Source organism: Diadema antillarum, unplaced genomic scaffold (assembly GCF_040938485.1).
Source record: "Diadema antillarum isolate AM-2024a unplaced genomic scaffold, OU_Dant_1.0 seq00001165_RagTag, whole genome shotgun sequence".
Lineage (NCBI taxonomy): Eukaryota > Metazoa > Echinodermata > Echinoidea > Diadematoida > Diadematidae > Diadema > Diadema antillarum.
In genome coordinates, this window is record NW_027271972.1 from 440144 (window position 1) to 459846 (window position 19703).

Consider the following 19703-nt stretch of genomic DNA (forward strand, 5'->3'; position numbering starts at 1 on the left):
GTTTCCTGACTGGGAGTATCAAAGGACAGACCAGTTTGTTTGTCTTGGATCTAGAGAGACAGTGATAAAGACTACTTCAAGCAGCTGTCTTAGGGTGATCCGGCTCACCCCCAAATCTTCTGGACCTTGAAAAAAAGAAGAAAAGAAGGGCAAAATTGGTCGGGAAGTTGACAGTGACTGATAAGGAAGATGAGAACTCAGAGAAGACGAATCGTGTACCTGCATCTTGTCAGCTGCATTATGTGTGGCCTGTGCTCCTTTGGACTGGCATACGCCCAACAGCAGTCAGAGAGCAAGGAACGCAAGGAAGACCAGAAGGCTGCCCTGGTATGTGAGGCGCTGATTATTGCTGATGGGGGCAAGGGGGGGGGGGGGGGGGAGGATCTAAGGTTGTACTCCTTTTGGCTGAAGTTTGAAACATCTGTGGTTCAAGTACGGCTCCACACCACACCACAGTTTAATTGGCTGTATCAGAAAAAAAACCCCAAACAAAATATTGTGGAATACTCTTTATATACATTGTATTGTATGTTGTACATACATGATGTTAGGAACTGTTGTTTAATGTTGTCTTCTTATCCAGCAATGGCTGCACTGAAATTTAATGAACATATTGATTACTGTTCAATGGATTGTCTGATTTTTCCTCAAAACTTCGCTGATGTGTTCTACCAATATTGCTTGATCCACACAATCCACATGGACCTACAATAGTTACAAAACAACCTGTGACAAAGTTAAATGAAGGCAATAACTAGGGACTTGTTTTTCAGTCTCCACTTGTGTAAATGACATCTATTCACATTTACTTGCTTTTAAAGGGAAGCAGTCCTGAGATTTTCACTGTACTGATAATTAAGAAGAGTAAAAAATATAACCTTTCACCAATTTATACGCGTGGACATCAAAAATTGTCTCCGTACGCGATTTTTAAAAAATAATTCCTGCAAGCGATCGTGTAAGAGCCTGCCAAAAGGTGCAACGTTATTGATGCCCTACTCTCAAGTTGACAGCCGTGCCTCAGAAAACCAATTTAAGTGTTCAAAATGATCATATCTGATTTTTTCATAAAATGTGACAATATGTGGTTTTATTATTTCAAACAAAATATTTCAAGCTTATTTATATATACAATCAATATAAAAATAAATAATAAACATGTATTTATAAATAACTAGGGATGACGAGCAGAACACCGCTGGAAAGAGTTGTGCATCGATGACGTATGACTCTCCGCCAAGACTTGCTCATTTGCAGAGTCACACTTTTTTAACCGAAATGTACGAGCTTATTTGGTGATTTGAAAGTTTGTTTTTGATGAAAGTAGTTCATTGGAGGTACCAACAACAACATATTTTTTTAAATTTCGTGAGGACTGCGTCCCTTTAACCATTCCCTTCCTGAACAATACAGGGGCCGCAGAATTATTTTTTTCATTATTTGTTTTTTTTTTCCAGGGTGGGGGGGGGGGGGGTGGGGGCTGCAGGCCAAAGTGGACCATCAAGGAATATCTTTCCCTTGTATAGTCTTGGATTTTGTTGTGACTTTTTAAAATTAGAATAATTTTTCAATGTCTTTTGGAGTCAAAAGAGTGTGGGACTGCAACCATCACACCCCCCCCCCCCCCCATTTTGCGGTGGTCCCTGCATTATACAAATAGGTACTGTAATGTTGTACGTAACTTATCCCATTTGTTAGTGCATGAATATCATACTAATGACAATTTGAATTTATTGCTCTATGAAATACATTGTACATGACAACAGCCCCAGGTAGCTACATGTCTATCTGTACCTGCACTCTATCTTGATGTCACAAAATCTTATTCTTAGTCATTGTATCAATGATCACTGTGCAATTTGCCAACATGAAGAATGTAGTTCAATGTTAATGTAAGTGATGTAACAGAGTGTGCATCAATTACATACCCATTACATGCAAGGTCTTGCTTCGATGTAGCATCAAGTATCATAAGGCTGTCTAAGGCAGACAATCTGACTGTCACAAAATTAACAAGAGAAGCACTCTGAGAGTGCAGACCTTCACCAAGCAGCTCATTTCCACCACTGATCTTGTTCTTTCATGGAAATCAGTGATTTCCACCCATAAGTACAGTGTAGGCCTATGCATGCTGAAAATCGCCCGATTTCCCAATATAGAAGTCCTTTGTTACGTCATCAACTTCTAGCTGCATGGTACACCTCGCCCTAGCAGAAACTAGAGAATGCACTTTAGTGCACGTATGCAAACCTCAAGAAATGTGCAGCTTGAACTCCCAAGTTCATTGACCCTATCTGCCAAATATGAAAAAAAAAAATCCTTCATAAAATCCATTAGAATTCCCAGATTACCACCAAAATTTGATCATCTGCTTTCTGTGTCATTCTCAACAGATGGCCTTTCCTGCAAGTTTCATCCAAATCTATTTACAAATTTTTGAGTTATTTTGCAAACAGACAAACAGACGAACAAACCAATGCCGATGAAAACATAAGCTCCTCCCTTGGCAGAGTTAATAACACTATTAACACTACCCCTTTAATGCCGCTTTTTGTCTTTGCCCATTTGTAGAGTTCAGCTTCAAGGTACTGATGACCATTCAATAAACAAATGGCACAATCGAAAAGAGATTACAGTTCACTATCACACACTTGAGAAGTTTATTTCTTGCCTGATCACAGACATAGAAGACTTTATCAGGTATTCACCTCTGTTCCAGGGGACTTTGGACCTTTTTGACAGTGATATACAATTTGTAAGGTGTACTAAAGTAAATTCTGGTTTTTTTTTTAATTATATGGAACATATTGTTTATAAATGAAAGGTGTTTGATTCACAACACTCGCCCCAACAAACATTCCATGAGCAATGTGCTTTCCTATGTCTTACTTGTGATATCAATACCCTTTCTGCGTATAATCACAATAAAACAAAGTGAAATGTTCACTTGTCAAGAATAATTGAAATATAACACAAAGTGTATCACTTAATCATGCCATGCTGTATTTTCTAAAGTTATTATCTTCCCTGGTTAACATCTATCCATCAAACTGAATACAAATTATGTGAAGTTGGATCTGCATCCAATTTATCAAATAACACTGACACCAGTCCAACAGTCTCAAACTGGTATAAAAATCACTGTCCAGACAGTAAAATATTCAGGAAATACTAAACTTTAAAAAAAAAAATTGATTGTCAGGGTCATTTGAAAAAAAAGAACAGGACAAGTAAATTTTAGGTTTGGACCAGTAAAAATTGAAAAAAACTGGGCATCTACTGGTCTAACAGGAACAGGTTCGACCAGTAGACAGAATGGGTTAGTGTGCAGCCCTGAATATGTACAATTGTACATACAGCATGTGGTATGTAAAACGGTCTGAATGTCGTGTTGGGTCTTGTCGTATCTTGTACGTGAACAGCAAATACACTGTAGTAAAATCTGTAGTTCAATAGTTGATTAGACACTGTGACTTTGGATGAGAAAGTCCAAAGCCCTGCCACAGTCCTTTTGAGTCTCGTAACACAGCGCTCCTCTCTTTTCAAGGTGTATGGATGTGGGGACCTGATAGAAAAGCTGAACATCAGTGGGGTCAAGTTTGCCTGAGAGTGGCTGCCTAGTTTGAACCTTTTTCACAATGTGATATGCTTCCAGTGACAGGAGTGTTTTAAAAAGGAGAATTCTTGACCAGTTCGAGTTACGTCTGGAAAGAAAGAATTAAATTTTACAAACGAAACTGTAAGACTTTGCTCAAAATGATGTATTAAAAGATTTTGCCTTTTTTTTTTTCAAGACAGTTCCTGAACAATTTTAGTTGATATGACTATCCAAATGAGTCAGGTAATGATGTCATCACTTCACAATTTTCGTCACTGTGGCTGTCTTACATTTGTATATGCTTTAGGATAATGACATCGTTGTCAACGATGACCGAGGAGAGGGTGCCCTCGATAGTCCTGTGGAAAAGGCTGTCGTTGACGTTACATTCGTCCATGCCTTCGTTGCCTCGCTCTCAGTCATCATCGTCAGCGAGCTGGGAGACAAGACCTTCTTCATTGCCGCCATCATGGCCATGCGACATCCCCGCATCACCATCTTCACTGGAGCGCTTGGCGCCCTTGCTGTCATGACGGTGCTATCTGGTATGCCAATTCCCTTAGCTCTGTATGTCCCTGGGCATTTGCGGATGAAACAACCCAGCTTTAGTGCTTCAAAATAGTTCTATAATGTGAGTTAGGGATAGAAACAACCAATGTAGAAATTTGAGTAAGTATAGTCAATGTGAAGCATTGTTAAATATACAAAATGTGAACAATGGCTATAATAAAAATGTTTCTAGACTAAACTGTCTACAGTTGAGGTTTATTGAGAAAAATATTGATATCTCATATTTTTGGCTTCACTGCAAAATTTTTACATAGGAGGATGTATAGTGATACAACTGACTTACAAATATGCATTAAAAATTATCTCTTTTTAGATCATTGCTCCCAATGGTAAACAGTACCTGTAACATTCAATCATTCTTTCAAACGTAACCTACACGTGTAGTTGCAATTTGCCTTTGTTCAACAGGAAGACCATGGTGACACAATAGGGACATAGGGGCGGGGAATTAGGTAAACTGTACTCTGTGATGATTAGTTGTCAGAGATGTTGTATTGATGTGTTAATTGTTGAAGCAAAGCATGCAAGCGTGTATGCTAATTGGTGACCAAAGCACAGTATTTTAAATATAACGTGCTCTGCTGACATTCATCATATTGCATGGCTCCATCCCAGCGAATACCTTGTGTTTACTCTCTACCCAACTTTGTTGTAGTTTAAATACGAATCCACAGTTCACTGCTTGATCGTGAAGTATGGATTAACTCTTTTTACCGTCTTTTATTGATTTAGATAAGTATTCATGTATTCATTTGATGCAAAATAGCACACTTCATGCTTATATCTGAAATTTGTGTTTTGTGTACAGCCCTCCTTGGTTATGCCATCACCATCATTCCGCGCAAGTTCACCTACTACGCCTCAACCGTCCTCTTCTTCATCTTTGGTGTGAGGATGCTGCGGGAAGGGTGGAACATGTCTCCGGACGAGGGCCAGGAGGAGCTCGAAGAGGTGCAGGCTGAATTGAAGCGGCGAGATGAAGAGGTAAGACACCCGGCTGTTAAGCTTCCAGCCTTTAAAATCAAGAGTTTTATAATCACATATAATACTGTTTACGCCGAATATTTTGCGAGGTTTCTATTTTTACAAATTTCGCAAGTCAGGTGCCATTCGGGAATTTAAAGACGTGAAAAAATTGGCTGTGACCCCGATATGACTGTGACAGGCACATCCCCCATACATTTCTCCGTTGATTGCTAATTTAACCACATGCAAAAATGTTGGAAAGTCCCGATACGCGAAAATTTAGGCTTGCTTGATATATGGCACATACAATAGTTTTTGCTGTGTTGGAGCATTACTTTAGCATTCAAAGAAGCTTGTAACGACAAGAAAAGAAATTACCATTGCAAGACTATATCTAATGATCATGTGTTTAGAGTTGTCTCTGGCTACCTGCTTATAAATGAATGAATATTAAAATCTATTTAAATCTATTTATTCACAAGTATGAATGAAAAAAAAATGTGTGAAGTGAAGCTTTAAAATGTGGCGCTCACAAGGGGTGTATTACCCTATGCAGAAGGGAAACTCGTAGCACACTAAACTAACCAAGAATGGCTACATACATGTGTACTTAAACCTTGTTGAACCCAAAGAGCAAGAGAGATTTTTGTAAGAATTAAAATTTTGTGAAGAAATTGAACAATTATGTGTGATTTATTATTATTTTTTTTTTAACGGGGAGAGGGAAAAGTATTTGACATAACTTTGTTGTTTGATCACAGAAATGATCTTCTGTAAAAGTGGAATTTTTTTTTGCACATTTTGCTTAATCAGACGCTACGAGCATGAAACTAAAAGCCCGAGAATATTTTTGCATGCCATATGTTGCAGTAGTTGATGTCCTGATTCCGCGGAATTAAAAACATGCGAAAGCCATCTTACCTGGCAGAGCACGAAAAATTAATCGTGTGAAAATATCTACTTTTACAATATTTCCCCTTCCCCCTCTTCTCTCTCTTTCCATCCTCCTCTTAGAGTGCATTGTATCCTGTACTTTAGTTTCAATTATGTTATATTTTCCTTCTTGTGGTTTGCTGTGGCATTATTATATTTCTCTATCTTGAGTACCTTGTTTTATTTTAAAGCATTTTTTACAGCCTGTGTATTTACCCAGTTACCCCTTGTTCATGCTTTTTATACAGCTATCTAACTTCTAAAGAATCTAGTAAAAAGAATCAAAATATCTATTTGTATCTATGCATGCATATTTTTTTGAGTTTCAAGAGAGCAGTTGATATCGAATTATTTGCAAAGAAGCGTTGAATCAAACTAGCTTCATTTACATGTATATGCAACACACATACGAATATGTGTGTCATATGTTTTGTGTGTATCTCCTGCTTGTATGTGTGGTTGGTCCTTTTTTTAGCTCACCTGAGCTGAAGGCTCAAGTGAGCTATTGCGATCGCTCTTCGTCCGGAGTCCGTCGTCCGTTGTGCATCATGCGTCGTCCGTCTTGCGTAAAACTTTTTACATTTTCATCTTCTTCTTGAAAACCCCAAGACCAATTTTCACCAAACTTGGCAGGTAGCATCCCTAGGAGGTTGGGATCTCAATTTGTTAAAATGGGCACCATTCCCCACCACCCAGGGGGGGCCCTGAAACCCCCCAAATTAAGGAATCTTTAAAAATCTTCTTTTCTAGAACCAGAAGTGATAGAGCTAAGTTGATACTATGAGTTAGTTCATTAATGACTGTAGTTCCAAGTTTGTTCATGGCAGACCCAGGGGTGCCCCCCTTGGGGCAGGGGGCGGGGTCCAAATGGGGCCTAAATTGTAAATTTTCATTATCTTCTTGAAAACCTCACAATGGATTTTCACCAAATTTGGCAGGTAGCATCCCTAGGAGGTTAGGCTGTCAATTTGTTAAAATGGGCATCATGCCCCACCCAGGGGGGCCCCAGGGGGCCCAACCCCCCCCCCCAAATCAAGGTATCTTTTAAAATCTTCTTCTCTAGAACCAGAAGTGATAGAGCTAAGTTAATCCTATGAGTTAGTACATTAGTGACTGTAGTTTCAAGTTTGTTCATGGTGGAATTAGGGGTGCCCCCTTTGGACCCACAGGAGGAGGGTGGGGGAGGGGTCCTAATGGGTCCTAAATTGTACATTTTCATCTTCTTCTTGTGAACCCCATGACCCATTTTCACCAAACTTGGCAGGTAGCATCCCGAGGGGTGTAAGATCTCAACTTGTTCCAATGGGCACTGTATCCCACCTGGAGAACCCCAAGGGACCCAAACCTCCCAAAATTAAGGAATCTGTAAAAATTTTCTTTAGAATCAGAACTGATAGAACTAAGTTAATACTATGGCTTAGTACATTAATGACTGTAGTTTCAAGTTTGTTTGATAGTAGATGCAGGGGTGCCCCCTTGCGGGCAGGGAGGAGGGGTGGGGAGGTCCAAATTGGGGCCTAAATTGTACATTTTCATCTTCTTTTTGAAAACCTCGTGATGGATGTTCACCAAACTTGGCATGTAGCATCCCTAGGGGGTTAGGATCTCATTTTGTTAAAATGGGCACCATGCTTCTGCCCCCCCCCCATCATCCCCCCCCCCCCCCAATTAAGGAATCTTTAAAAAAAAAGTGTTTTTCTATAGAACCAGAAGTGATTGAGCTAAAATTTATACTATGGGGGGGGGGGGGGGGGGGGGGGGTGATCTGAATTTAGGCCCTAATTGTACATGTTCATCTTCTACTTGAGAATGCCTGGTCAAATTTTGGTAGAGCTGTGTATGATTTAGATTAGTGACTGCGTGAAAGGTGAACTTGCGATACTCAGGTGAGCGCTAGACCCACGGGTCTCTTGTTAAACCTTTATTTTGGAAGAGTTTCAAGTTATACGCATGTATGCATGTCTTATTTCTGTTTCTTTGCTTGCCATATTTAGAAGGTATGTTATGATTTGGGTCTGTTTTGCATGCCTAGTTGAACCTTTTGTTCTTATGTAGGTACAGGAATCCCTGAAGAAGGGAAGTTTGCCTGTTCTTCAAAATCACACATCAAACCATGTAGAAACCCATATAGGTGTAGAGAACGGCACTGATGAGGTCAGTAGGTCAGAGTTCAAAGGTGACAACCATGTGTCCCTGTATATAACCTTCAGAACATCTACATGCTGCAGCAGCTACTTGAAAAGTTTACAATATCCAGCATCCCACATGCGTCTGTGACCCGTCATGTGTCCCTTCTCCACACAAGTGTGATCAGCCTTCACAGATGGCTCATTTCATTTCGTGTTGTTGCATCTCACACCACACTCAGTATTTGGGATTCATGCACCTTGAAGACTGCCGGATCGTATGTATCGTTGCACCACCCTGAATTTACAACCAGAGAATGAAGCACTCTATAATGCACAACATTCAATTGAGGACCTGAATATAAGAACGACCCAAGTCCAATTTTTGGCCAAATTCAGTTTGACATGGGAAATTGTAGCTTATGCAAGGACTCATTTTGTGTATAAATGATAAATCCTAATTACCCCCGGAAGTGCCTGAAATGAATGAGTTAAATCTGATATTGATGTAAGAATGAAGGACGTGGGTCATTCTTACATTCATAAAATAGCGCCCTCTCTCGTCCTTCTCTCATCTCTATAGCAGAATATCATGTATATGAATCAAAGAACGACTCAAGTCCATATGAATCAAAGAACGACCCAAGTCCACCACACAAAATAGCCTCTCTACAATTAATGTAAATGTTAATTGTCATAATAATATATGTTGTAATTTGTATATACAATGTTGCATTCCCATCACAATGAAATAGAATATTAATGGACAAATAAAAAAGATATGAAGTTTTTTTTAGTTTACTCGAAATGGTCTTCCATGGACTTGGGTCGTTCTTATATTCATATATACTCAATTGTATCGTATTTGACCGTGCATCACAAAACCAACAAAAAGTCGTATTCATGACCCAGTTTTGCGCAAAGACTCACAATAGGTGAAATGGGTCAATCGTGTCAAGTATGATTTTGTGTCTTTTCAAAAAGAGTAATTCTGTATAGTTCTAAAATTTGAAATCATAAATGAAATGGGAAAGTGCCCCTTTTTGCAGTTTTTCAAGAACACTCTTTTCCCCAATGAAGGGTTCTGGTGTGGAGTTCTTTTTATTGCAACTGATTGACAAATTGCTCTTTGTCAATGGAAATGAACACTGATTATTCAGTGTTTTAGTAATAACCGTGATAGAAAATCATGGGCACACACATACTTGGGTCGGACTCCAACCAAAGACTTCCTGATTGCTAGACAGGCATCATATATCCACAACTAGACCACCAAGCTTCCGCCCAACAGCCAGTGATGGTTCTCATCTCTTGTAGCATGCTGGTAATACAATATGGCCTCAGACCAGCATCACAACATGCCTATACCTACACTTGACTGTATTGCTTCTTTGACTGTATGGAAGATGACAATGCAGCTTACACTAGATGTAAGAGGTAACAGTCTTCCAATGAACAATACAGCTTTGTACCTAACAGAACAAGACTTCAACCCATTCTCTCATTTTGAAGCCTCACCAGATGTGATAGTGTGGCCTATTACCAATAGGTGTACCAAAGCAAGATCTTAAAACTGTAAAAGTTCTTGAGTAACCTTGCATCTGTCTTTGTTGCTCTTTCTCATACATGTGTACATACACATGCACAAACATGCATGCATCATCGGTAAAGTCTTTTTTTTTTGGTTAAATCCAGGAATGTCACAGTGTGTATCTTCCTGTTATTTAATCCAGGAATCTTCCTGTCAGTTAATCAAGGAATGCCACAGCGTGTATTATTACACGTAATGCAACAGTCAAATGCATGTCATAAGTCAAACATCAAGACACTACTTCCTTCACAGCAATCATGGCAGCAATGTAACACTACAATGCAGCGTCATAAGACTTCTTCTGGTTATTTTATGATTATCATTGTTCTCATTATCATTTATTTGAAGCTTATGACCCAGTTTGCGATGACATATTCTTCCATAAATCATACACAATCCATCTGCTGTACACCTGTGGTTTAAATTTAGGTTCTGACATGATCTCACTTGCGAAACCTCATTTGTCAAGATCAATGAACATCATCATATCAAAATGTGAATGAAGGGCCCCCTGCACTGGTAATGCTTGTTAGGCATGTACATTGGTAACATGGGATCTACATTATGGTGCAGTTGAATTGCTCTGCATGGGGTGGTTGTTGCTGGGTTGTTCTTATTGTTGTTGGGTTTTTTTATCAATGGAAATAGTGCATCTTTTGTTTTGCTGACTACACATAATTTTTATATATTGGCAACTGAACAGTAATACAGTCTTTTTTTTGTTTGAAACTACAGATCAAGGAAGTAAAAATTGCGAGTAGGATTGCCCCGCTGTGCCTGCATGCACTTACAATTGTATTGATATCAAATGGGACAATTTTATTACAGGTAGTTCTGCTGCACTTGGAAAAAACAGAAAGTGAAAGTAGACATTAATATCGGTGTCACTTTCTCAATCCCTATATAATACAAGTCTTGTGTTTAGTAGTTGGCAAATACAGTTGTAGGTCTAATGTTTGGTATTTAAGGGAGAACTCTGTACCATACATGTTCCAGCGCATTATGATTTTTAGCGTTGGATACACTTTGAAGTCATATTTTCCATAATACACATCTACTGCATGCGTGACTGCATGGGGCGGAAAAAAAAATGAAATCATGCCCCCAACCCCCCTCCCCCCCCCCCCCAACACATACGCATCACTCATATAATTTGTTAAAGATACTTGTGTATGTACATTACTACTTTGTATATTTAATGAAAAGGTAAAAACAACGTTATATTCTCCCTACATCTATCATTTGTTTTCCATGATACATGCACATGTATACATGTATGTATTTCTGCATTGACAAAAAGGAATCCCCTCCAAATTTATCTTACTTGCATTTGAATACAACTGTCATTGTTCATTGCTTTGCCTTGTCTTGCTTTTTTTTTTGTTTATCGCATTTTTCACCAAAGCCTATACTACATCCCAGCAACAAAAAAAAAAAAAAAAAAAAAAAACGACGTCCTCTCCATATCATCTGTTTTGATTCAAATATATTTATACATTCTTTCAGTACTAAGAAATGTCCAATTGCTGTTTTCCAATGCTTACATAGTATGCATAATTGTACGCTTATAGTCAGCCAAAGCATACAGGTCTAACTCAGATACAGCGGTAACAGAGCAGTTTACAAATACCATGATATACATGTACATGTATGGTTTGGGCTACCTGTATTACCCACTTTCACAATGCATCTCGTTACCAGGATTTATTAATTAGTAATTTACACTAATTTTGGTTTGGTATACAATGTACATGCTGTGTTACATGAAAATAATGTTGCTCAAAATATTGCCCTTTACCATTAACATGTTATTGAGGCAATGGAAAGTATTAGAAAAAGAAATTTCCCCCTTGAAAGTGGTAATATGGAATTATTAGGCAACAGTTAAGTCTTTATGAAATTACTCTTTACGAGGAAGCGTTCAAGAGTCATTATTCAATGGAAATTTCTAGGTAGTAAACAAGCTTCCAGGGTGGATGTGTATATTTTTATGATTTTTAAACATGATCTGCATTCAGGTGTGTTGTCGTTGTTGTTTTTTCCAAATATATCTGACATACTCATAACTAACCTTGATAGCACTAAATGTCAATAACAAGGAACCTTCCCCATTTTTCATTACTGACCATCATTCAAGATTTGATTAGTTTTGATCAGCTTTTTCACATTTCTTTGATTTCAGGATTTCAGAAATCTGAAAATTCATGCAACTTGAGCTTTAAAAGCAATCTCCAGGAATGATCGCTTGTTAATCCTAGATCTATGTATTTCTTTTAGATGTGTTTATGTGTTTATTCAATAAAATGCTTTGGCCTTGTGTGATATGATGGTTACATGTTTTGTATGTCAAATGAAAATGTGTTGATTTGAGTATTTGACTCCTTGTCTGATTTTTCTCAGAGAGAAAAAGAAATGATGTCAAGTGTGACACAGGATCCAGAGTCTGGAATCATAAGAGGCGGGCAGCGGCGGAAAATCCTGGGTCTGTTCTCACCAATCCTGCTGGAGGCGTTCACACTAACATTTTTAGCGGAGTGGGGTGACAGGTCTCAGATGACAACAATAGTATTAGCAGCAAGAGAGGTAAGCACCATTGTAAATCGTTATTGTCGTCTCTCTTCACGTTATCAAGTTTAGCCATGCGAAGTGACAGGCCAGAGATAATAAGGCAAGGGTGATGATGATAGTGTGAACAACATTGCAGGAAAGCAGAACATCATGTGTTTGATGGCCACCTCCTGTTCACATTAGAATTTTACCAAAGTGCATCAAAGACCCGATAGCATGGAGAAACGTGGGTGGTCCAAAATGAATTGATTTTCATTCGCTGCCCACCGGGGGACGTTTGAAAACCATGAAAATTGCCTATCAGTCATGCATCAGCAAATGCATGTGCATTGAAGCATGCGTTCATCGGTAATGGTCAACTCGACTCAAGATTCTTCAGCCGCGTGTGTACTTCATAGAGATCGGTGATAAAGCTGTACACAGTTCCTTTGGGGATTCCTGAGTATATCCGAGCAGGACCAGCCTTCCCACTCGATGATATCGTTGGATTTAAGATGATGCTAACAACCATCCAGTGCTGTTCATTGTAGCATAAAGTGACGTTAATGTCTCTACCCAGATGGGTTCAGTTGAGATACATTCATCATTTGTCATGACTATGATGAACGATAAATCTCTCAGTTTTGTTTGGTGTGAAAGGTGTAGATGTGTTTGCCAAAGATTGTTTTTTTAAACAAATGTAAGTTTACAGAGGAAGAGATCTCAACAGATCACCTGTGCAGGAAAATACAATGTAAGATCAAGGTTATCAAAACAGAATCTGTAGATTAAAAAAAAAAAAAGGATGTAGGATGGATACATGTTTATTTTCAATAATGACTCTGTCTTTGTCAACAAATGAACATACCAGGGCCCCGTTTTATCAAAAGATATAATCGATAATACATTTCCTTTCCTCACCACACACTGCCATAGACTTACTGTGGAAATCAACTATATAATCAATCATAACTCTTCATAAAACAGGGTCCAGACAAAGAAAAAACAAAACAAGACCCAAAAGCACAAGGAGGTTTGTGACCTACAGTACATCTTCCATTAAACAAGATGTGCTACTGAGAGTTGCTCAGCTAGACAACCATATAACTTGCCCAACATATTCTATGCAGTGATTGCCGGCAGTTTGAACTTAGATATATGCATAGGACATTCTGTGTTTTATGTTTTGATAATTGTTATCAAACTCGGGCTTATGTTAAAGATCAACGTGTGGAGATGTAGTCAAAGTCAAATAGATAAAGTGTATGTGTGAAAAGAAGAAAGTAGATACATTAAGACATCAAGATTTATAACATGATTCAATCACGGGAAAAAAAAGTTATACAATCTAAAAAAGTGTTTCTGTGGAGATGTATTTTTTGCCATTTTTGTTGTTGTTTTTTCGGGTATGATGTCATAAATGTCAACTCCTTGAGTTTTATTACTGCCATATACTCTGTCATTACTGATGATAAAAGGGCAGTTTGTTTTATTTATGTCTCTCACAGTTGTACTGAAGATATTGGCAGGGCGGATGGGGGGAATGTCTCACTGTTTGGTCTGTCTCAGCGATCATGCGGGTCAAGATACATTGTACTTTTACAGGCCTACACTGTAGCACTTCTTTTATACATCCAGGAGGACTCTTGCCTCCAATGATTTGATCTAGTCATGTGCATCACTTTTTTTTTTTTGCCCCCACTGACAAGCCACTTGACCTAGTGACTCCCGATGTGATTAATGCCAGATCAGCATTGTCAACGGCAATGACAGGTAGAAGTGGCATTGTGTGACAGGGCACTGTTTACAATTCATTACATGTCAGCAGTCTGATAAGAGTATGTTGCACTCATTACATTCTATTATTTTGGGAGAGGGTTTTTTTTTTTGTTTTTGTTTTTTGTTTTAAGTTGGTCACATCACAAGACGCATTGCTTTTGATTGACAAGATAAATGAGGAAGGCAAAGTCTACCCTCCGGTTTGAGCTGACTCCCTGTGACACTTACTTGCGTCAACTCAGGGAAAACATTGAACCATTTATATGACACAAAGTGCCATTTAACTCTAAATGAATCAATATGGCACTGTATCAATATTTTCGTCTGAAGCCGTGATGGGTGAACTTTGTGGCAGTCAAATATTCTGTTGCATTATTTTGGATTGAAAAGGGAGAATTATGTAATGACCGCATTTGATATAAAGCTGGAAGTACATTGTAGCAACACAGTGGGCCGAATGCATAAACGCTAACAATTGCTTGTGCTAGCCTTTTACTCGAATCCGTATGCATAAAAACGAGCAATTGCTTGCGAGCAGAAGCTTTTGCTAGCAAGCACAAGCAGTTGCTTGCTGCCCTCAAGCAATTGCTTAGAGACCAGGCATTTGCTTAAAAACGTATGCATAAAACATACCTTTTGCTAGTTCTTGCTAGCAATTGCTTACAATTTTCCAAGCTCTATAAAATGAGCTTGAGGTTTTGCTTAGCTGGGACGTTCCCTTTTAAGTATCATTTTCATATTCATAAAAGAAAAACCACACTTGTGAAGGAGTGGTATAAATCTACAAGAAATTACTCATAAGTAGAGTAAAAACTTTTTTATTTCAACAACGGGAATGTCTAGTGGTTAGCACGCAAAATGTGATGAAAAAGAGGTAAGACGTCTGACTTTGGTGGAGAGCAAAGAGACCCACTCCACGTGCGATCTGGAAGATCCGGGCTGCTGTAAAACAGTGATGGGAATCATGTGTGTGTATTCTTGTGTGTGTGCTTCTGTGTGTGCATTATGAGTGTCATTTCATAGCTCTTCTGCTATGTCAGGAAATGTTTTCGCACACACATGCCCTTTCAAATACATGCTGCCACACTCCTTTGTTCTAGTGTTCGCACAGGCGTGACGTCCCTTTTGTTGGAAACGCAAGCAATTGCTTGTGCGGGTCAAGCAAAAGGTATAAGCACAAGCAAAAGTTTATGCATATGGTTTAAGCAAATGCTCGAGCTAGACCTTCTGCTAGACGAGCTTGTGCTTTTGCTTGAAGCAATTGCTTACAAGCAATTGCTTGTTTTATGCATTCGGCCCATTGTTAGGTATTTCAGCATAATTCAAATGCACTAGTATGTATTTCAAATCACAAAAACTAAAAGTCTTCTAGTCAGCAGACAGACTTCTTGTTGTTTTTGTATTTCTCCTCCCTTCTTTCTTCTTGTTGGACTCTACCATGTATTTTTCGACTGCACTTTCCTTTATATTGATGTTGAGAAACAGATTAGTGAGTACCAGTTTTTAGAATGGTTAAAACTACAACTTACAGATGTTATGAAGTCAAAGTCATAATCAAGAATGCGATGTCACTTCCTTGAACATTGTTCAAAGATCTCTACATTGTATATGTCTCTGTACCAATTTATTTTCGAAATATTTGCCCACTTAAGATTGTTATTGAAATTACTTTGCATCATCTTCAATTATTAGATTTTGTTGTATTTCATGGATATAAAAAATTCTCCATAGCTTTTAGTTTTAATATGTAAATATATGAGAATATGCATATTTTCAAACATTCTCTCTCTACTGTAGAATGAGGAATGTTTGCATGCATCTTTGATAATTTCATGACTTTTGTGAGAACCAGGATTCGCGAAATTAAAATGGATGCGAAATGCATGTTTTGTCTACACTATACAATGTATGCATTGAATGCCAGAGGCACTTTGCAAAAAATTGCGTGCTGTGAAAAAGGCCGTTGGCTCCAATTTACAGAAATTTCTTGCTGTGAAAATATCATGTTTTACAATATCTCTCCAAAATCAAATGTAAACCTTAAAACTTCTTTTGCTTTTTCCTCACACAGAACGTGCTAGGAGTGACAATAGGGGGGACGCTGGGTCATGCATTCTGTACAGGCTTAGCTGTGATCGGTGGGAGGATGGTGGCTCAGAGGATATCGGCCAGAACAGGTATGGAGTCCAGCTTGACCCACTTAGACCCGCCGCCCGATAATACAACCGAGATCTTGTGCCGTGTAGTTGCTACATACTATAGATGCAGAATTAAATTGCTGTCATTTTCTTGTATTCATGATCTGTTTTGTTTCAAATGTAGACTGTAAGAAAACAAACTGTTGATAATTTCTTGAGGACAACCAGTTCTAGAATTTGTTTAATAAACCAATTGGCCCTTACAGAGAAGAAAAGCATTCAAGAGAAATAGATTTGCATTGTGACGTCTAAACGCCTAATTTCAACAGGAGATGGATGTGATGATATTCCCTCCTTCCAACATTTATGATATAGATAACACATAGTATTTTTGTAGGGACCTACACAGAATTTTGATTGTTTCTTCCATTGCTATTTAGCTTGTCATGGGAGAAAAAGCAAGACATTGCAATTTTGCTTGACACTAACTTTTTCCTCTGATGGCCCTAAAATCATGGAATTTGAAATACATGTATAGGTGGCGTGAAAAAGAAATGTAGTCGCCTGAAAGAAAAGAAGATGTGAAAATTTATTTTGATTTGTAGCTGCCCAACTGGGCCACCGAAAGATGATATTACAGAAGGGAGGGAAATATTGGTGGCCCAACAACATGTCACACATTCTGACAACAAAACAAATCACCACCACCAATGATATCATCTTTAAAGTAACAAGAAAACTTTATTCTTCCCTCGCCTCAAGCGCCATTGTCCCAGTCTCAATCCACCTTCTTCTCCAATGTGGACCGAACAGGCCACACCCACTTTGCACAAATGCATATTCTTGACAATAATCTTTTTGGAAATTTGGGCTCGACATGATCTCTAGTGGCCCTGGAACATCACTAATGCCAAGCCATGTCGTACATATCCCATCCCCTGAGTTGTAACTGTAATTTTTGTGTGTATTTTGCACTCTCCCTCGTAGTGACGCTGACTGGAGGTGTGGTCTTCTTGGTCTTTGCTCTGTCGGCTCTCTTCTTCTCCCCCGATGAGTCGTGAGTCGGGGAGAGTCCGGCGTGTTTTTTGCAACATGTTTCTGAGATTGGGTCTTGCGTGGAGGAGACGACCCGCTCTTGGGGGCCAGTCATTTTCGCACAAAGACAAGAATGCAGAGACAGAAATTTGCCATTTCATTTCTCATTAATAGTTTGTGTTTTTTTTTTAAACAAAACATTTTGATGTCGAAATGGTTGCTGCAATAATGAAATAGTATGTGCATGCCTTGTCGTATCACCAGCTCACATTTACAAGCAATCATACAACTATTGGCCAGTTTGCTTTGCTTATGCACCATCTCAGCAGGCTGGAAGGTCAAGATTAGATGTCATTTTGTAAGCCTGGACAAATTTTTTATTTGATTTAAAAGAGACGATGTCTCATTGCACATCAAATTGTATTGCATCTTTCCAAACACGCCTCGACTCACATGAATTATACTTTGTAGCAGCACCAGCCACCTGCTATGAAAGTTTCTCGCTTATGCTACACCTAGGGTGGTCTTTAACTCAGACAGCCAGATAAGATATTTTTATACCCACACTGCCATGGTATTTCAAGGAGTGTGATTTAAGCAAGACAGGGCGCACTGAAGATAATTGTGATAGAAAACTTTGCTTACATTGTGTGCCTCACAGGTTGATCTATGGAATGCAATTACTTTGATAACCCTCTACATGTTGTAAACCTCTCCTCCCTCCATGTACACATTAGGAGTCAGAGTAAATGCTTCTGAAACACCTTAAAACAAAATTCTCGCTGCCATTATCTCTGTTCCAAGAGGTAAATGCAATACTGCAATAGTGGAAATTTTTGCGTGAGTTATTTTTTGTGCTGAGGCGGGTAAGATGAAATATTGTATGCTTTTAATTCCACGAACTCAAAATATTCAATCCTGTTGCATGTAACAAGCAAAGTATTTATGTGCTTTCATTTCAATGCTAGTTTCTAGTCACAAGAAATGCGCAAAAATCTCCTCTTTTACAGTACCGTGGTGATAGCAAAATGGCCTGGGATGCACTAACAGCAGACTTTGGGCAGTAAATTGGCATATGCATGGATAGAGAGAGACATAAATACATATAAACTGCAGTGTATGACTCAAACCTTGTAAAGATGAATTATATTTCTACTTGACATGCCATAGATATGCCTGCTGCATTTTGGATTGCTTTCTTTCACTTTATATTAGTGTGCATGCATCTAACCCTTTCTTTGACCTGGACAAGTTTAATCCAGATGAGGTCAACTTTCCAATGAAAAATTATGTTGTTGTTGTTGTTGGTAGTGCGTACCAGTAACAAAAATTTGTGGCACAAATGGAAATTGGCATATGAAACATTGTAAGAATGAGAATGTGTGCTGTACAAGTTTGTGCAAAGTGGATTAAAGTATTTATGAGATATTTTCTGAACATTCCCAGAATTATGCCATGGACTGTCTGGATATGGTCTCACCTCTTTTGCTCACCTAATGATACTATTCATATAATGTGCCAACAATTTCCTGCATTCTGTTCACTTTGTGTGCGAGAAAAAAAAAAGTAGGAACAATTTTGAATGTATGCACAATAGCTACAATATACAGTCAACATTTCCGAAGTCAAATCTATTTGGACTGAAGAAATAGCTTCGACTTAAAAATTCCACGCATGAGGGATTGAAATCAAAAGAATATAAAGAGAAGAGGACTTGAAAAGACCTTCGACTTTGGTGATTATTCAACTTCTGCACGGTTGACTGTATGTGTTCATGTACGTGATTACATTCAGACGTAATGCCGTTTTCCAGTCTCTGCCATACCACTAAAAATTTTTTTTTTTTTTTTCTGGAAAGTGTTATCAGGGTGAGCAAAAAGGATTTATAAAGATGGAAACTGAAGTGAATTTGGACTTCTCAAGGCCTTAAAATCACTTCATTTGTGATACAGTGTATGATAATTGCAATCATCTGCTGCGGTGGTTCCATGACATTTGCTCCTGCGACAATTACTCCCATGATATATCTGCATGCTAAGCCAAACGTAAATTCAACCCATAGCCATAACCCTAACCCTAATCCTAATCCTCACATCAAACTAAATCTAAAACCCTATCACAACCCTAACCCTAACCCTAACCCTAAGTCCTTAGAGAAAATAAGACCGGAGCAATTGTCGCAGGAGCAAATGTCGTGTCACCGCTGCGGTATAGGTAGTGAAGGATACTACATTTTGCCAGTGACAGGGAATTTCTGTCCAGCGTACATTGATGACTCTATGCACCGATGCTTGCTATCTGGCTCTCCTCGATCTTTTTGTGTGGAATTTGGAGAGAGCGGTCAATTTCATTTCGTCGTCGTTTTTTATTTTTATTTGTTGCTTCAGTTGTTGCTTCCAGAGGATACATACATGTCAGTG

General features: G+C 38.6%; 1 protein-coding gene across 1 annotated transcript; it reads left to right on the forward strand.

Annotated features, from left to right (window-relative positions):
• Positions 1-183: 183 nt before the first annotated feature.
• On the forward strand, positions 184-17885 carry LOC139744377 (putative divalent cation/proton antiporter TMEM165; the record flags this gene model as incomplete). Its single annotated transcript, XM_071654818.1, has 6 exons — positions 184-327; positions 3906-4143; positions 4977-5152; positions 12185-12367; positions 16182-16287; positions 17236-17885. Coding segments are annotated over 6 exons (921 nt in total), but the record flags the coding sequence as incomplete, so codon positions are not given.
• Between the last annotated feature and the right edge of the window lie 1818 nt (positions 17886-19703).